General features: G+C 40.7%; 1 protein-coding gene across 1 annotated transcript; it reads left to right on the top strand.

Annotated features, from left to right (window-relative positions):
- The first annotated feature begins 7,458 nt into the window (after positions 1 to 7,458).
- On the top strand, positions 7,459 to 15,005 carry kcna2b (potassium voltage-gated channel, shaker-related subfamily, member 2b). The gene is given in 2 exon segments (XM_034694934.1): positions 7,459 to 8,365; positions 9,044 to 15,005. A coding segment is annotated over 1 exon segment (1,503 nt). The 5' UTR covers positions 7,459 to 8,365; positions 9,044 to 9,160; the 3' UTR covers positions 10,664 to 15,005.
- The last annotated feature ends 5,456 nt before the right edge of the window (positions 15,006 to 20,461 follow it).

Below are 20,461 nucleotides of genomic sequence, written 5' to 3'. Positions count from 1 at the left end.
AATTACGTGATCATTCCAGACTAAATACTGCCTCTGTTTATCAGAGCAGCACAATAATGTACAGAGCCACCTCCTCTCTTTTGACTGTTTGTCATTGTCTGTCTCTTTGTCTGGCATTATTACTCAACATCTTTGTGCCTTGAAGATCCCAAAAATACCCATGACATCATCAAACTCACTATCTGCCATGGTACTACAGCAGGAAGTCTCCATGGCAACAAGGGAGGGTTGTTTCCAAGATAAAGAGAAAAGCCATAAAGAACAGCTTCAGCCCTCTGCAGGTGCATTGAAGGGATCACAGCTTAAGTTTTACTGTTAGCAACTGTTGCAGTGACTGTGTGTACATGACCTGGTTGGCAGTGTGTCCCTCTGTGTTTGAGGGTATTTTAGGTGTGTGTGTGTGTGTGTGTGTGTGTGTGTGCTTTTAAGTGTGTGTCTGGCAGAGAATCAGTGTCTGTACTCCAAAGGGAGATAAGGTCCCTCCATGTAGGGACTCCATTTGTAGAGCAGGTCTAAGAGGAGTTAAGACAATGCCAACACCTTTATGATCCAGTATCAGCCTCTGTGATGCACATATGTAAACAATGAGGATTACTTTACTCCAACATAAAAATATACTCCAACATCTTTATGAAGATGGATGACTTGAAACAACCTCTAACCTGTTTTTATCTCATTGAAGATGTATAAAAAGTTATCACGACTTTTAGGTTATATAAGTTAACATTTATTATGTACAAATCCAGCAGTTTTTATGCAGCATTATCATTTATTAAGAGTTCTATCTATGTCCACCTAGTAACTCATGTATCCTCTCTATGTTTTGCTCTATTTTTGTATCCTTGGTTTCTACCCTCTCTGAAGAGAAATATGTGGTTGATCAGCTGCTTTATTTTCAGCTATGTTCATAACTAGCTAACCACATTTGTCCTCTTTTTGTTGCTAACAATCTTTCTGTTTTTTAAAATAGTTTTTCCACCTAAAACAGCAGCTTGTTTGGTCTGAAAACTGTGTTATGAAAGCAGTATAAAATTATGGACAGGACTGTTCAACAACATCATTTTAAACTCTTTGTACAGCTCTTAAGTCAGAGTCGAGAAGCTTAGGCTGATCATTCCAGTGAAGTAAAGTTTTAAACACAGAGCAACCTGTTATCATCATCATCACATTGTTTTCTCATAGTCATTTGGCTTCTGTTTTAGCTTCTGTAAAGGTACAGTAACACTTTGTCAGTGTTGTGTTGATACAGAGCTTGAGAGGTGCCAGTTCACTTCCTGGGTATGCCTTTAACTAAGGTACTGAACACACAACTGCTCATCCATGTACTAGCCATAGGATCCTATTTGTGCATGTGTGTATATTTCATCCTATATAGGTTCTTCTCGACCAGGAGTACAAGGAACTTTCAGTTCCAAGAACTTCTCTTCAAGGAACTAAATAGTTCCTGACGCCTGAATTCCTATGAAAATTTTGCAAATCAGGGCCAGTGATGTATGGAGAAGCAATATGAGTAATTACCCTACACAGCCAGACCAGTAGACGGCAGTAAGAAGAGACGTAGGCCATACAACAAATATGAGGGCATAGCTGATTTGAGCAAGATATTGAAAACCCTTAAAAAAAATCTGTTACCCTCATTAGCCATAGAACAGCATAATGTTGGATAGTTCATATTTATAGTAGTAGACTAATTCAACAAAATGAGAAAAATGAATAATTGTGAGCAAAGATAACATTGACACAATGTTAGACCACAAACACGTTTATTTGTAAGTGAACACATGTAGTTAATCTTGCATGTTTATAACTCGTTTTGTATATACGTTTATGTTATTCTGTAAAATATTTTCAAATAATTGATATTTAGGCTGGTTATGACTTTTTAAAGTTTATTTCAGAAAAAACACTAATGGAGGAAATACAAGAATTCATTTGAGGTGGGCTTTTTTTTTGATAAATCTTGTTTACATGCAACATGTGATGTCTTGATAGTGACAAGCCCTCATGCACTCCTGCACTGCATGCCTGATGCCATTAAAGTCCATCGGGTTTCAGGGCTTAGGCTTTAGGGTGGCGTTTGAGATTCGGCCAAAGTGTCTTTGGGTAAGATAATAAACCCCCAGATTGCTCCTGGTGACATAGTCTCTGGTGTATGAATGGGATTAGTTAAGACTAATGCGCACTTTGCATAGCATCCTCTGCTATCAGTGTTTAAATGTGTGAAAGGGTTAATGTGATATGTAGTATTAAAGTGCTTTTAATGGTCAGAAGACTAGAAAAGCTCTCTATAAGTGCAATCCATTTACCATATTTTCCGTTTCACCAGCAGGCCCCACACCATTGCTGGGCAGCTGGGAAGAACGGCTGGTCTGGATGATGATGCTGTTGTCTTTGCTTCTGCTTCCACAAAAATCAGATTAATTCAGAGTGCCAATTGGCTGATCCCTTCCAGTTTGCAGCCACAAGCTGCAGGATACAAGGTGGAACTCCTTGTTTGCAGACATGTTATCCAAGCAAAACACAGAGCAGAACTACTGACATACACTTTTACACACTCCTTCATGCACACGACCACTGGAAGGCACACACAAAAGCATTCCTATTCAGATGTTAAGTCCCATTTGATTTTTCTGTCAGCTGTTCGAGGGTTGATCTGCTGCTAATCATCTCGGTTTGTGCTGTCAAAACAAACAGACGGCTGGCGGAGAGAATGAATGTGTAAAACAGAGGGAGAGAGTGAGAGAGAGGGAGAGGGAGAGAAGCTGCTGTGCTCCAACAGATGACTCATCACTCTGTCACAGTGACCTTTATCTTCTGCCCTCTCCACCTCCTTTGTTCCATCCTTCCCCTTCATTTTCATTTTCTGCACACCTCTAACTCAATTTCCTGCTGACTGCCTTCATGCTAGTCTCCTCACATCAACCATGACACATATCTGTTGTTTCTGACATCATTTCAACCTTTTACCCCATTTAATTTTCCATTAGCTCCTTAGTAACGGAGATCTCTGCACATAGCAGACATATCGAACCGTGCATTCTTTAGTCATGCATTATAGATGCCATTAATATGCTCCAAAGTTTCCTCTCTAACCAAAGCCACACCTTTGTGTGCCAGAGTTAGGTCATCGATTTTTTCTTGTTTTCAAAGGCTGGGAAAACAACAGAAAGTGAAACCACATCCACAATCAATAGTGGAGTACTCTACTCCGAGGGTAAGGACATATCTCATCACGAAAGTGGTGATCATCATCATCAGCTGGGCTGCTCTCAACAGGCAGGTAAAGCACTTCCAAGGTCAGTCACTAAATATAGAGGGACCACACAGGGAGACGTGCAGGGAGAGATAGGAGTGAGAAGAGAAAATGAGGAGAATGAAGGATGAGAGGTCAAAATACTCTATTGCAGTAATTAAGTTAAGACTAGCTGTAAAGAGGGGGATGCCTCTAACCAATACAACACACGAACATCCTGGAGACCTCCACCCACAGTCGCAGTCTTTCCTATGTTGTTTTATCTTTTGTAAGAGGCATAACTTCTCACACAAGCTCCTCTGAAAGATCTTATGAAGAAAGAAACCGGGGTCATCCAAGAAAGAGACATGTTTTGGAGTTCTATTTTTAAACCTGCATGTCAAAATGAATTCTATATGAAAAGCTGGTAACTTGAGCTGTCAATTCAGGACTATTGGTGCAACAGTGACAAAGCAGAGCGTGCATGATCAGTAGTGTCATTTGTGCATTTGTGTTCACAAGTGGTGTGTACTTTGTAAAGTTCCTCTTTTACAGTTTCTTGTCCTGGCGCCATATGGAAACACAGGTCAGCATGACTTTGTGTGAAGGTACTTCACGCTTTTTTTGCATGTGTTCTGCTGATGTGTGCATGCCCATTCCAATAAAAAACGTATGATGTGTGTGCATGTGTGAGAGAGAGCGTGTATGAGTTGTTGTGGTGGCAGCTTGTAAGTGAGCGATCACCTGCTGCAGCACCAGCAGAGGTCATCCTTGAAAAAGCTCCTCCCCTGCAGTCTGCTGTCATAAGTTGGATCAACACTCTCTCTTCTTCTCTTTCTTCTTCCTCTCTCTCTCTCTCTCATACTTTCACTCCTCCTCCTCCTCCTCCTCCTCCCTCTCTTCCACATGTTCTGCTGCATAAAAAAGGGTGGAGATTTTAGCCGTGCAGGTCTGCTGACTCACGCAGTGCTATGCAAATAAGCTGATCATCTCACTAAATGTCCCAACTGAACTGTGTGGGATTCTCTGAGTGGATAAAATGAATGTGCCCAGATCATGAAAATAATTGGTTCTGAGCTCTGTGTACTCTCTGCACTTGACTGCCATCCTGGCCTTTATTACTTCATATATATTGGTTTTCTTATCCACAGCCCAAACAAGACTCACAGAGCACAATCAGTTCTGTCTGGACATTTTGGGCTCCCTTCAAATAATAAAAAAAAACATTGTTTAAAGGGTAAATAAGTACGCAGTCATGGTTACAGCCATGTGGGGTCATAGTTGGGAAGCATTCTTAAGTTTCTTTGTGAGGTTCCATCTGGTCTGCTCGGCTGAACACAAAACAGAATCAATGGTGCCATTCAGACACTTGGCACAAGACGAAGGTGGAAGGGAACATGAGACACAATTAAGGACGTGAATGGTGGGCTGGTAATTGCTCTAAAAACTCCAGGTCAACTGTTTGCTATCAAACCTTAAATACTGAATACAATTGATTATTAGTGAGTGTGTGTGTGTGTGTGCGTGTGTGTGTGTGTGTGTGTGTGGTAGTTGGGTCAGGGGGTTCAAATGCACTGTGCTAGATTGTTGTGGACTATAGAAAACAGTAAATTGATTTATTTGATGCTAAATTCCTAAAAGTGTGTCAAACCTTTTGTCAAGTTTTTGTGTTACATAACCCTTTATGTTCAGTGCCTTCACAGTGGATATTTGAAAAATGTAACTTTATTACTGGACTTTGAAAATCTCAATAAATCTACTGTTTGTGTTCAGATTAGATATCTGAGTTTATTTTCCTTCACAAGAAGTGTCCTTCTGTCTGATTCCCTGGATCACGTTTCCTGATACACTGTCTCTATTTGCGTGTTGTTGTGTTTTTTGCTGCCATTTAGTTTTAATATATCTTATTTCCTAAGGAGTTTTGGAAGGTCAAAAAGACATGGTTCAGGTACCATGACTGAGGTATACTATGGTAAGGGAAACGTTCTTTTCCAACAGGATTACAACAATGTTTAGGTCTACCAGTTAAAACCTGTTTATAGGAGTGATGAAGAAGATCATTGTCATATTTATGCAACAGTTAGTTCCAACAAAGTCACTCGACTGAACAAGCATCATTCTCTGAGCACTGATCTGGGACTTTACAATACACTATGCGTATCATATTTCTTCAAGTGTTGAGTGCTGTTACGTAACATCATGATCTTTATCTGGAATAATCAATGACAAAGACCACCAAAGCAATCATCAGCAGACTCTTTATCTCACTGCATGATATATGAAACGTAATCTATCAAATTCAAAGTAGCTGGTCTGTGTAAACATGTTGATATAGACATAGTATCAAGTGTGCAAGCATAAATTTGGGTTGCTTGGCAACAGTTCAGTTTCAGTCAGGCTAGGAACTAATTGTTTTCATAGGGCTTAATTAATTATTAATTGAACAAAAAATCTGTTGTTACTTGTTGCATTACATTCCTACATGCCATTTGTTGAACTGTTGGGTAAAAGCAATATCACACTGGAGGCTGTGCTGTTGTACTGAATATCATCACGTGTGATTATCTGGCAGACAGCCATGCTATCATCTAGTACAACAGCACTACCTCTCAAGTGATATTACATTATTAACACTGAATTAAAAGTTGAAAAAGGAAGTAAGTATTGCTGTGAATATTTTGAATGCAAAAATAGCTGCAAGGATGAAATAAACATTAACTGAAGACGTGACTCAGTCCCTTTAAGCCCCATCCATATCCCATACACAAAGTGCCCCACCCCATCCATAAAGTGGTGTTATAGATGGCTGCTGTGAATGTCACAGTTGGTAATTAATCATTACACCGCTGACACCCATTGGATATTGGTGGTCGGGCACTTGCCAGGATTGGTATCTCTTCATTTACATTCACGGACGAGGATTGAAGGGTTCGTGACCATCAATTAGCCCGCTTATGTAAAAGTGTCGATAGCTCCTCATTGGGACCTTCAGCCAAAGTGGCAAATTGGTTATCAGCTGCATACAGGAGTGAGCTACTGTTGTTCTCCCTGCAGTCCCTTGTGATTATCTTAATCAGTATTTTGACACTTTGACTGGAGAAGGATTGGATATCATGTAGAATCTATCCTTGGGCTGTAGAGAATGGCAAAAAAGGAGAACCCATTGGGGGGAGTGAAATTCCTCATGTACTCTTCTGGGAGTTGAGTTGCTTTCTTTCATGTACAATTTCTGCTCCCTGCTGGAGACATATCTGGGTTTTCACCTGGCCCACTATTAACCAGCCAAAAAGAGGGGGCCTGGGGAAGACTCCACTTCAATGGTTCATTTGACTTTCACTCTACTCTCAACATTGACTTCATCTAGTTTTTCATTGAATTAAGAGCTGTTAGCATTCAGTCTCTCTGTGCTTGTGAGTATGTGCCTGCACATGCTTAATGGGTCTGGGCAGTAATTAGCAGACTGTAATACAGTATGAAGGTCTGTAAATGATCACTGCATAATAAGCAACTCAACAAATTGTGCTGAGGCCTACCTCTGTATCTTGTATAGAGGACCTCACATGTAGCAAACACAGTTCAAACACATTATTATATTAGAATGTAAGAGCACAGGCTGTATATAGGCCAACAGTTTATCACAAGCATTCCAACCTGATTTCTTTCTTTACTCCCACATACATTCTTCCTAGAAAAAAAATCAATACATTGTTCGTGGTTACATTTTAAACTACATTATACTTTTAAATGTTGTTGTCCATTTTTTCCCCTAAGACGCCCATTTTTTAATAATAAAATATTTTTAAAAACATACAGTTTCCTCCCTATGCTTCTTTCCCTTTAATGTGTAGCACTAAGGACAGGAGTGTCGGGTGAGGGGGGAGCGCATGGAGATGGGGCGAGGCGCGCAAGAAGCTGTTAGTATGCGCTGCGATGCCCTGCTGCAGCCCACGCGCCTCAACTATGGTGTATTTTTTGGCGAAATATGAGAAACATGGGAAGATCCGACCGCTCCAAAACAGTTGGTCGTGATGAGATGACAGCAGCTGGAGAGATCAGTCAAACAAGGGATGAAGGAGAAGAGCTATAAAGGCATGGACTCACGACCTCACGGCACCTTGTAAGAGGAGACAAACTGGATAATCGTATGCTTCGGCGCAACGAGAGGACCAGGGTGAATTCCGTGCATGCCATTATCTGAAATAACACTGTCGACCGACAGATCATGCTATGATGCTTTGTTTAGTGCATGGAGTCTATTGTGGCTGTCCATGATCCACACGGGAGAGGGGCTGCAAATGGCTTGAGCATGTCTGGCACCTGCCACTTCAAACTAACTCACTCGCGCTTGCCAATCAACAACAACACGGCAGTGTAGTGTTTGAATGTACCAGTGCATGAACTTGGCTGCTTTGTCTCAAATGAATGAAACATTAAGTAGTTTTCACCTTTCAAAACGCCAACAGAAGACTGTTACTCCATGGAATGGGTTGTGAACATAAGCCTCCATTTGTTACTAATGTGCATCATTGGTGTATTCATATGGATATTCCCCATCAGAAAAAAGAAAGCGGAATTGACATGGAGTTAAATCAGCAAATGATATTTTAGCGAGCTAAAACACTGGTACAAAGCCTGAAAGCGTTCTTGTTTAAGAGGCTCAAACAGGTGATTTCGCTTTTCATGAAATCGGCATGAGTGTTTCCCGGCAGAAATACTGCCAGCATTGCCTCCCTTCCACATTAAGTCTCTGCAGATATAAGGATCACCTTTGCTGTTGTTGCAGGCTGCGGGGTATTGTTATGAACCGGGGGCGTCATGTATGTGCCGCTGCAGGCATTTCTAAGATTTGCTTTTCTCCCATCACAACACCATCGCCCCCTCCACATGCTTCAACCTGTAGCCTAGCTGCATCTCAGCATGTGTCTGCTGGTCACTCAGGCGAGGGAGGTAACTCCTGCATCCTCACGCCTTGTCCCCCTCTCCCACTCCCACCGCTGCGTTGCTGCAGGGCCGGAGTTTGGGCTGATATATGGCTGACAGGAGGGAGCTGCTTTAATAAACGTGGAGGCTGACTTTTGACCGGACACTCCTGCTGGCTCTGTGCACAAGCCTTACACGTGCCAGAGCAAAAGGGTAAGACTTATAGATCTATATTCTGAAATTGTATTGATAGTAACATTTTTAGCCTAACATCTACAACTTCCTCATACATGGCCTATATCTTCTGTACAGTGGCCTATGAAGTTTAAGGGCTGATGTCAACCATTGCATTTGAAAACATCACTATGTTTCTTCGCATAAACTATTAATTAGATTATTGACTTGATGATGTTTTTCTTGGCTTTGGGAGGGAACATCAGTCACACCACACATACAGGCAGAAGAAATGTCTCTCAGAAACTGGATGGAGCACTCAGCATATAATCAGATTCATTGGTTGTAATTGAACCCCGTGAGAGCTGATACAGTATTGCTGGCCAGTATATTGATCTTGCAGCATGCTCATATGAGAGAACTCATAACCTAATACACATAGACACAATGGAGCCAATTCGCCCAAATGGTTCTGCCCCCCCTCCCCTGCTTGTTATTTTCAACTGCCCTGCTCTTGCCTGTTTGCAGGAAGGTCTTGAAATAACACAGCTTTTCTGGGAAAGATGTCAAATGTAACATAAATAGCTGCTTAGAAATATATGACAGTGAGACAGCAGTATATGCATGCTCCAAATCTTAGTCAAAAATCAGTTAAGAAGGATCTGTTTCTTTGCAATCATCATTGCGGTCTTTTCTGCTTTCTCTTCTTTCCTGCAGCTCGTCACAGGCACATCTGCCTGTACCTGAATCCCTGAGTGCCTGAAGGCTTTCTCTCCTTGTTGCCCGCCGTGGCCCCACCCTATCTGAACCCTGCAGGTTCCATCTCCATCCAGCATGACGGTTGCCACCAGCGACACAGTGGACGAAGCAGCAGTACAACCGGGTCAGCCTCATGACCAGTACGAGCCAGAGCCAGATCATGAGTGTTGCGAAAGGGTCGTCATCAACATCTCAGGCTTGCGCTTTGAGACGCAGCTTAAAACTCTCTCTCAGTTTCCAGAGACTCTGCTTGGGGATCCCAAGAAAAGGATGAGATATTTTGATCCTCTCCGGAATGAATACTTTTTTGACCGGAATCGACCCAGTTTTGATGCTATTCTGTATTATTACCAATCAGGAGGGAGGCTGCGGCGGCCTGTTAATGTGACACTGGACATTTTTTCAGAGGAGATCCGGTTTTATGAATTGGGTGAGGAGGCTATGGAAATCTTCAGGGAGGATGAAGGCTTTATAAAAGAAGAGGAGCGGCCCCTGCCAGAGAATGAGTTTCAGAGACAAGTGTGGCTGCTGTTTGAGTATCCAGAGAGCTCAGGTCCTGCTCGCATCATCGCCATCATCTCTGTCATGGTGATTCTCATCTCTATTGTCAGCTTCTGCTTAGAGACACTGCCAGTGTTTCATAATGATGAAGAGGAGCTATATAATTATCAATCCCACTCTATGTCCAATACAACCTCCACCTATGTAGGCTCAAATTATTTTACAGATCCTTTCTTCATTGTTGAGACACTCTGCATCATCTGGTTCTCCTTTGAGTTCCTGGTGAGATTTTTCGCCTGCCCGAGCAAAGCTGGATTTTTTGGCAACATCATGAACATCATTGATATTGTGGCGATCATCCCTTACTTCATCACCCTGGGCACAGAGCTCGCAGAGAAGCCTGAGGACAGAGAGGCAGGGCAGCAGGCTATGTCCTGAGCCATTCTTCGTGTCATTCGTCTGGTGAGGGTGTTTCGTATCTTCAAACTTTCACGCCACTCCAAGGGGTTGCAGATCTTGGGACAGACTCTTAAGGCCAGTATGCGTGAGCTAGGCCTCCTCATCTTCTTCCTGTTTATCGGCGTGATCCTCTTCTCAAGTGCCGTCTATTTCGCGGAAGCAGACGAGCCACAATCCCAGTTCAGCAGCATTCCTGAGGCCTTCTGGTGGGCTGTGGTTTCGATGACCACCGTGGGCTATGGAGATATGGTCCCAACAACCATTGGAGGAAAGATTGTAGGGTCTCTCTGCGCCATCGCTGGCGTGCTAACTATTGCCCTGCCTGTTCCTGTCATCGTCTCCAACTTTAACTACTTCTACCACAGAGAGACGGAGGGGGAAGAACAGGCACAGTATCTGAATATCCCAAGTGTGCCTAAAGTCAGCTCAGCTGAAGATTTGAAGAAGAGCGGTCGGAGCGGCAGTGGATCCACTCTCAGTAAGTCAGACTATGTGGAGATCCAGGAGGCAGTGAACCACAGCACTGAGGACTTCAGACCAGAGGCCATGAAAACAGGAAACTGCACCCTGGCCAACACTAACTATGTAAACATCACTAAGATGCGTACAGATGTATAATGTAAGCTGCTGTAGATGGTGTATTTCAGTTGGAGTCTACAGGGACTGTAACAGATGGATGAAGGTATGACTCCGTGTATTAACCAGCCTTTGGCGCCCATTACAGGAGTCCAGAGCAGAAGGGTGAGGTTAACTTTGACGCAGAGGACATTATGTTCCTCAACATTCCATAGATCTGCCACTCGTCTTATTTAGGACTTTGTCAGTGTCTGCATGGAGATAGTCTTACCAGTGTGCCAGTAGTTGTCCTGCTCGCAACAGTAGCCAAGAAGTAGCCTAAGAAGTAATAATCAATATCAATAACATAAGGGAACACTTGCTCAGACTGCCGTGGGGAAAAGATGCATGTTAAAATAATATTTAGATATGTGTTAGATGTAACTTAATATATTAACTTCTGATTAATAGCAGACCACACTATCAGCATTCCTGAGAAACTGAAACCAACTGCTCTAACTGCCAAGGTCCTGACTCAGAGAGAAACCAAATCACTGATATCAAAAACTGAATTAACACCAGAAAGTGAGAGAGCAGTACTGAAATGTTTTTGGCAAAAAGGCTATTTTTCATAGAAAAAGCCTGAGGGCACGAGCAATCCCCTTGGCCCTAACTAGATATTATCAGCTCTGTAGACACCAACAGATAAATGACGGGGCTGGGCTGTTATTCTGGACCACAGCAGCACAGCACCTTCTTTTTTCCTGCCATTTTTCCTCAATGACATCTGAGTGAATTTACAATATGTGTACTCCCAACATGTTTCTGCCTATTGGTGTTGCCAGCCTTTGCTAGAAGGAATGTTTCTCTGAACAGAGTGAATGTCTGCTTTATATTTGCTGTGTGTTCATTATTTTAGCGATGCAATGATTGTGTGCTTCTAGATTTTTTCTGGTTATGATAAGACACAGAGTTAAAGTTTCTCTGTAGTGATCTTAGTGAGTGCCTATTTCTCCATTAGTCTCTAAACTACACCTCTAAGTGTCTATTCAGCCATCGCCCAGGTCCAGTGTTATAATGTACAAAGAGAAATGTTGCTGTTCTTGACTTCATAGCATTCCATGTTTGTAGAAACAAAAACAGTGAGAGCAAGGAGTGTGAGTTTTGTTTTTTTTGATCCAGCAAAAAAATTGAAATAGTTGAAGGCAGTAGTTTTATGATTAAATTATGACAAGGTTTCATAATTTAAAATCTTCAATTGTTTATTATAAAGGCCCAAAGCTTGGTGATCAATTTAAACTATTTTCTTTCATGTATAGCCAGTTTTGTTGCAAAAAAAGGGAGTTTTACATTATTAATGGCAGGTTTAAATATGCTATGTATAACCAGGGGCGTGACCAGACTCTTTAGACTGGGGTGGCAAATGGGGTGTATACACACACATGAATAAATAGCACTCATTTACCCTTTCTACCACATAAATCTTCAAGGCTATTCTTTTAGGACTCAAAAACAAGACAGTCCCAAGTGAAAATATAATTACTATATAAGGTCAAAAATACACTGATCGGCCACATTTCAGCAACATTACATCTCGATGTATTTTTTGACTGTTAGCAGGAGTTAGCTTGCAATTTTTTTGCACTAATTCCTCTACCACACATCTGTCTTATAAAATAGATGTGTAAAGAATAGTTCTACAATTGATAGAACCAACAAAAGGAAATGTACATTCACTGAAAGCAAAGACAGCTACCAGCAGACTACTGCAACACAGCACAAATAGATTGTATTAACAAGAAGTCCCACCTGTGACTAAGCAAAAAGTCAATCATAGTTCGGGATTTTTGAGTGACACTTGGGGGTGGCCAATCGGATTTCAACAGGGGTCGGTGCCACCCCTGGCTATTCTTTAATGCACGCCCCTGTGTATGAGCATAATCTCAGTCTTTCTCATATATTCCTTGCCTTCAACAGATGTTCAAAATTAGTCAACTTAGCCTGCCTCTCCAATATACCTTTTTTCACTGTTAATTTTACAGCACCAAGAGTTTTTATCTCCATTATCAGACCAAGAGGACAATTGTGGAGCCACTGGACACACTTTTTCTTGTTTTGTCAAGAGATTACTTTTATTTCAGTATTTATTTCTAATCTTTTTGTACTTTTGAAGTTCAAAAATCTTTCAATTGGCACATATTACTCCCGTAATGTAGGACCTCGGCTATGTGTCCTTTACAAGCAATTTATCCAACAGATACTATTCTGCTTTCATAGTGCTGCATGTCCTTAGGTGTATTATTGTAGCATGTAAAAGTATGAATAATACTTACAGTGCGAATTGACATAAATATACTCCTTTATCTTTAGAGGTACTAACACTGTTTGCAGTATACTGTAGGAAACAGGTAACTTGTTTTAGAAGTATGTATCAGGCCTTGCATATGCATCACCTCTGCCATCGCTATCTGAGATATTGTTGAGTCATTATCCATGTAAGGTATTTACACTGAGAGGGTTGTGTCCAGGAAAAGATTTGTTTATTGCTGATGTAAGGAGTGAGAGAAGGCTGCAGAAATGAGAAGAGCAAGTAAGGTGACTCCTGAGCATGCAGAGCCAAACCTGTGATCAACAGCTCAGATTTTCAATAACATCCCTCTGCCTTCAGCTTTGAATCTTTAGAGTCAGTTACAATCACTACCCGGTGACTGTGTCTCACAGTGAAAGCACAACAATATCTGCTGCCAGTCCAGTTGATGCGCAGGGATTCAAAGAGACAGTCAGACTTTTTGCTCAGCCAAGTGTATCATGATGCTCAGAGGAACTGTCTGAGTGCCCTTATCTCTGTATAGGTCCATCACACTGTGTGTACTGTCATCTGTGGACATTAACTGTATGGGTGTTAGTAAGAGAGAAACAGAAACAGAGCTTTTATGTATACTGTACACACAAGTTGAGATATGATACGAATGCAGGCTAAAACAGTGCTCCTCTTGACTACAAGCCAGACCATCTATGCTGCTCAATATTTTCAGTATCAAACTATGAAAACTAAAAGGACTGAGGATGTACTGACCTGCTAGAAAAGCTGCAGTAACTGCCAGGGATAGGTACCAGGAACCGGGGAAAAAAAGGTTGGGAGACAAATATGATCATGAAGATAAAACTGCCCACGCCCTCCTTCGCTATGTGCTCTGATGTGTACTTGTACTTTTCTAAACAGTTCTCTTGTACTGGAACACCTATGTGACTTTATGTGTCTTGAAAGCTTCTTCTGTACTGCCGTCTTTTCCTCTCTTGTTACCAAGCACATTATTGAAGTGACACACTGTCAGGATAAAAAACCCTCTCCTGGAAAAAAACCAACAGGTCTGCATATCAGGACAATGTGAACCAAGGAAAACACATAATTGCTGTATTTAAATACCACAGACAAGAGGACATTTAACACACACACACGCTGGACATTGGTGCACATACAGCCAGTGTACACACACTGCCTGGACATACACCTTTGTGGCCACATCTGCTGTCAGGACAGGAGATGACAGGGCAGACTTTTTTTTATGTTCTAATCATCTCCACGGACACAAAGTGAACTGACCTAAAGCCACTGCTGACGGTGAAAACACGTAGCCATGTAAACAATGTATCTAAGAGTTACAGCTGCTTTAAATGATGTCTTAAAAGCTTCAGCTTTAAAATGAGTCTCTGCCATGTACAAATTCCTGTGTAGTGGGGAATCAAAGTGTATGCTTGCTGAATTCATCAAAGAACCTTAGGTTGTATAGCCTGTAAATGATGTCTTAAGTTTATTATGCTCCAGGACTAAGGATGTAAATGTAAATTATATTATCAAAGAGGAAATATGATTTCTATGAGAACTTTAATGTAACTGTGTCACCTGACACTGTATGTATACTGAACTGTTGTTTGTTTTTTTCACTCTGTTTTTCTATTTGAATGTTATTCCCGGCTCCACTTTGAGCCAATCACAGTACAGGAGCTGAGGTTTGATTGAAATACACATGCAGGCCTTGTTAATGGATTATTATTCACTCATTTACCTCCAAACTTCTTCTGCAATTTTCCAGTGTGTGTAGATAATAATCAGCTTCTTCACTGTACTGTGTTCTTTACTTATGATAGTCAGCTGTCTATATGAAGCCTTTGTTTTTTTACCATGTAAAGGAAAAAGACTCACCCAAGAGGCGGACTGTCTATTGTTCCACACAAAAAGAAATATGGATCCTAACACTCGCCATGCCCTTTCTGAGGACCAATGTATAAACAGATTATAATAGAATATCTATAGAGAGATGTGTTCATCTTAAAAATGTAAATTATAAAGCTATTATGAACAATAATCTTGATTATAATGTCAATAATAATATGTTTATGATAACTTTAGGCCTATGTTTTGCTTTTTTATGGGATTTGAAATGTTGCGTGAATGCCAAGGCAATAAGAGAAGTGGGGGTGTTAATTTCTCAGTAGCTCCGGGTCAGTTGTGTCATATCTTGGGTTACATGTACATATACATTGATGACAGCACCTTTGTGCTCTTGTCTCCATTAGGGAAGGGATCATTGAATCGACCATAGACGCTCACCTCCTGAATGGTTTTGTGTCCCGCTTCTCTCCTTAAGTGAATCTTATTGTCTCTGTGGTTTACTGTGAAAGCAGAGTGGTCTATTTATAAAAGCAACAAGAGAGAGGAAGAGAGAGAGGAGGAGTACAGAACGCTCTTGACTCGTGGTTCAACGTAGAGTGGGACAAGTACAAACATCCTCTCTATCAGTGTCATTTCAGAGAGTCTAACACTTCCTCTGGCTGCTTCAAATGTTTGTTTCACCTCTCGTTGTCTTAGCCTTTCCACTCTCATCACTACAACTTGAGTTTTTTTATCCCTCTCGACTATTGGCCGCTCTCGTATTTCTTTTCCCACACATCTTCTCTTGTTTTTATCTATCTCCATCTCTGCCGCTCCATCAGCTCTAAGCACCAGAGTAATGCAGAGTGGATGATCAAATTCTCTTCTCAGACAGATATTAGCAGGAGTATAATGCTCCCGCTGGCTGTCTCAGTGGCCGGGTTCCGGTATGTCAGCTCAGGACAGTATCCAGGCCTGTTTCCAGATAACTGATGGATATCGATCCTCTGATTGCTGTTTGACTATACAGTATGTATTAAACAGGAGCGCAGCTCAAGTACTCTTAAGGCCAGAGCATTTTCCACATATATCACACATTTGTGGCCCATCCAACAAAGTGTGAGAGGTATTCCCCTTGGTCATGTCTTCTCTTGTGCTTTTATTTTGAAGGATATATTCAAATGATCCAAAGTGGCTTCCAGAAAAGGATAAATCAAGTGGCAACCTTTGGTGTTAAAAAATGAAGCCAGTCAGCTTGTAATTGGATCCAAAACTGGGGCCACTCAGAGACTACATCAAAGTACACATTCATACAGCTGGATTTAACATGTTCACAACCTGACACAAATAGTTTTGGTCTCAGTAGCTTTTTTCTGTATTCACGCAAATTGTTCAGGAAGTTAAAATGTGTAAGACTTCCATTTTGTTTATATTATGGATAGAAGTTAGGTGTAGTTATGCATAATAGGGGCGGGGCTGATTTGACTGACAGGTGGGAGGGCTGTAGCTTTTTGCGATGTGGCTAAAGGCCAACCTCAACTTCACCCTTCTGAAGATTTTGAGAGAAGTCGTTAGTCATTTAGAGTCAGGTTTTCCAATATGGCATTCGTCATGTTTAGTCTTCAAAATGCTGCCTCGTCAGACACCAAAGGATGACATCAGTGACACTATGTCCATGTTTTGTTCAACCTTTGGGATCATTTGTATGTTGCCAGTTGTTTTCCTGCTGATTTTCTCTAATCAAGCGTTTTGCTTCTTATTTTGTAGACCTCTACAAAATGATCTTAGTTGGCCTCCAAATAATGATGAAATAATTTACAGAATAATCTGAAATGGATACATGAAAATGATACAAATTAATCAGGGTTTTCCTGCACAGTCTCTCCTGAGGCCATATATCTTTACTTATAAGACAATATTTGCATAATGATTTTAAGAAGCCATGAAACAAAAAAGATTTATGACCAAAGGGATTTTCATCCCAGTTTTCATCCTCAGGTGTTTAGCTTTTATTATATTGTCACTTTGTAAATGGCCAAAAGAAGATGACAATTATACAGCCAATGTGTTTTCCTGTCCATTTATTTTCCGCAGGCCTGTCATTTTAACTGAGTGCACTTGTATTTGTGTGTTGCCCGAGGCAATTTGTAATAGAATTGAATGCCTAAAAAGCTGTAAACACTTGCATATTGCAATATGAGCTGATTTGTAACCTGATACCCGGCCCAGTTAATGGCCTGTCAACCTGAACTTTCTTTATAGCACACCAGGTTCCATAGGGGGAGAAACCATACTGTGTGTACATCTGTACATGTGGAGGAGGGGAAGCCCTTTTTTTCATCACTTCCCTCTGTGGAAGCCCCCTCTATTAACCTGGTCTATAAATAGCCCACAGCAGGGTTCCTCTGTGTTTACAAGGAATATCTCCTCTGGCTTTACAGTTTAACCAACAAAGAACTGTGTACATTCCATTTTATACACAGACATGAGGGAAGGTTTTTTTTATATAGCATTGGTGTGTTCTTTATGTAATTATTTGAAGAGTTTAAATGACAAAGTGAAATCAAATTCAGGCTAATATATTGTAATGTATGTCGGAAAAGGGGGCTGGATAATAGAGGGGGTAGAGTAGGAGGATGGTTGGACTATGAGGAGTGGAGAAGGTGGAAGTATTAAAAAAAAAAGGCCACTTGGGAGCTTCGGCTTGTCAATGTATTTAACGAGCTGCATTGATTTATGGGTATGACCCGCATACTGCAGGCTGCTCTCTGTCATACACCTTTACTGAAAGCCAAATGCAATGCAACGCTCTATAAAATGTTTTAGCTCTATTCTATTGAATAAGCTTATTGAATAAGGTGAAATCTATAAGAAAAGCGACTCACAAAATACTCACATTGAACAAAATGGAGAGCAGAATTCAATATTCTCCTCATCTAATAACATACGTTGCATTTTTTGGCATTTAATACTTTGTTTCATCTAACTTTTACAGCTGACGAGCATTTTCTCCATTAGATAATTCACACTCGATCAATAAGTGACATTTAAGGAGAAATCCCATAGAGCAGTAGACATGATATTTTCTGTTGGGAGGCAACACAAACACATGGCACTCAAAGTTAAAGTAACATAGCATAACAAGCTAATATACATAACCGAGTAAACAGATTATTGTATCGTCCATTAGAGTAAGTGACTCTTGAGAATTTTGCATGATAAAACAAAGGCATAAAGTGTGCGAAACCCATGCTCTCTTTTTGGCTCAAACATGGTTGTATATTAAAAAAGAGAGCCAGTACTGTCTGAATGACAGAGACCAGCTTAAATCATGTTTTCTCTTTTAACATCTAGGAAACAAAGTATGAAAATGTGGACAAATCGTATTTAGTCGGTGGAAATCAAAGACAAAAGTAACCATGTATAATTTCCTCTAAAAACTGAACAGTCAATACGTTCGGCGGATCTTCTGTGTGTGTGTCTGGGGCTGACAAACAACATGATTCCTGTGCAAGCAGCATCAAAGTTAGAGCAAAAATGCATCACTTTGATTTAACTAAACATGTGTATTGAGGCATTTAAGCTGATTTAAAACCAAAAAGACATGTCCTCCTCAGTCAGCCACATGGATTTTCATTGACTGACTCTGCAGAGAGCGAGAGGCCTTTTTTTATATTTCCCTGTCGGTTTGTGATTCATTTATTTGCCTCCAGGACCACATGAAGTGATCCAGTGACTCACACATAAACAAACCCCTTCTTCATTCATCCAACCTGTTAGCTACCTGCCTCTAGTGTACATGATACACAACAGGTTAGGAAATGTGTGTAACAAACACACTTGGACTCTCAGGTGAACTGAGCAGCTTATTTACTTCCTTTTAAACTTAACTTCTTACATTTTGCACAAAAGCTCGCAATATTTAAATATTTTTTAATTTGTAGTGTCAACCCACGCTAATACTGTTTAGAGTAAGTGTTGTAATATTAGTGCAGTCATAATTTAAAAAAACACATTGCACAACAGACCTCCCTTTTCTAGGAGAAATACTTGAAGGTCAATATCATTCCAAAGGTTTTTGTTTGATTAAAAAACATCACTGAATAACTAAAAACACACACAAATATTTCTTCCTTTTCCTTTGTTTTTAAATGTAGGACCTTTGTTTCATTTCTACCTCTTTTACTTCATCAGAGTAAACAGATGTCGGCAGCTCTGTAACAAAATAAAACTGTCAGAAATTATTTACAGGCTCCTACAAAATAAAATATCAATCCTATCCTGCCTGAGTTAAGCGATCACAAAGAGTGCAAAGAGTTATTCTCCTCTGATGATAAAACATCGCAGACTCTTTTATAATTCTCAGTATGAGTTCAGAGAGGTGAGATTGTGTGTGTGTGTGTGTGTGTGTGTGTGTGTGTGTGTGTGTGTGTGAGTGTGTGTGTGTGTGTGTGTGTCTCTGTGTGTGTGTGTGTGTGTGTGTGTGTGTGTGTGTGTGTGTGTGTGTGTGTGTGTGTGTGCGCGTGTGTGTATGTGGTGTGTGTGTGTTCAGAAACGGGCCAATGAGACCCTCTTTCTCTGCTCCTCTGTACCTCCACCCAGTCATTGCTCTCAGACATGATATGGGGGTCTTAAAATATCCCACCAGTATAAATATTCATTAACTCAAAAACCATGTTCTCTGCAATTCCTCCTGGTCTCCGTTTTCCCTTCTAATGTTCACAGCTCCCCCTGTTCTGTGATCTGTTCTGTTAATGTCTCTCTTTCTGCAGGTGGGTTTTCACTTTTATTTCTTGTAACTGTACAATCTCCAATACCTGTATTTCTCTCAGAAGATCAATACATGCAAGTATGCTTGAACTCCACTCACACCCTTACACATACACTCATCTTCTCCTTGTTCCATTTCTTCATAGCCCTTAGTGTATTGATCAAGTATGCATCAGATGTGGATTACATAATGGGCTTTGTGATTTGAGAGCATTAGCAGTTGACGGTTACTTAGCTTTGTATCTCAGATTTAAGAGGTCATTTACTCTCTCAGCATCTGTCTTGTCCTTGGTGTTCAAACACTGACTTGAGTCTTTATTTGGGATTAACATTACAACATCTTTTATAATGTATCACAAGCCAATGATTATGGCAAATTATGATTAAAAGGTCTGTTATTATTCTCCTGGCCAAAAAATAATCATATTGTCCAGAAACAAATCTGACATAAATTCTAAAACTTGATATTCATCTTCAGTAGACTCTTACAAAATCTTCCCACTATCCTCCCCGTTACCCCTCATCTACTTCCTCTGTCCTATTTTTGTGACTCTGATGGGAAAACAGAGCAGAAACAGAGTATTGGCAGTAACAGCTTTGGAGGGAGGATAGGAAAAAAACACAAAAGTGTAAGAGAGTGAGAGAAGAACAGGAGATCAGGCCTGCTGAGACATGCAGTCTACAAGAAGACAGCAGTACTCATGAATATGGATCGAGTTGGTGGGAAAACACACATAAACAGCCAGACTTATGCAGAGTTGTGCAGCTGTGGAGCCTGCAAAGCTGACACTGACATACAGACTGTGGAGTATATCTGATCAATGAATCATGTAATGACCTGAAAAATGAAGATGTGCATGGCAAAGTTGCAAGACTAAGCTTCTATAATTTGAGTGCTCAGCCTGAAATATTTTTGATTTTGTAGGTTACTGAACTAA

This window comes from Notolabrus celidotus, chromosome 11, assembly GCF_009762535.1.
Source record: "Notolabrus celidotus isolate fNotCel1 chromosome 11, fNotCel1.pri, whole genome shotgun sequence".
NCBI lineage: Eukaryota > Metazoa > Chordata > Actinopteri > Labriformes > Labridae > Notolabrus > Notolabrus celidotus.
The sequence above is the reverse complement of the archived record's forward strand: the minus strand, read 5'-3'. Positions and strand labels throughout refer to the sequence as shown.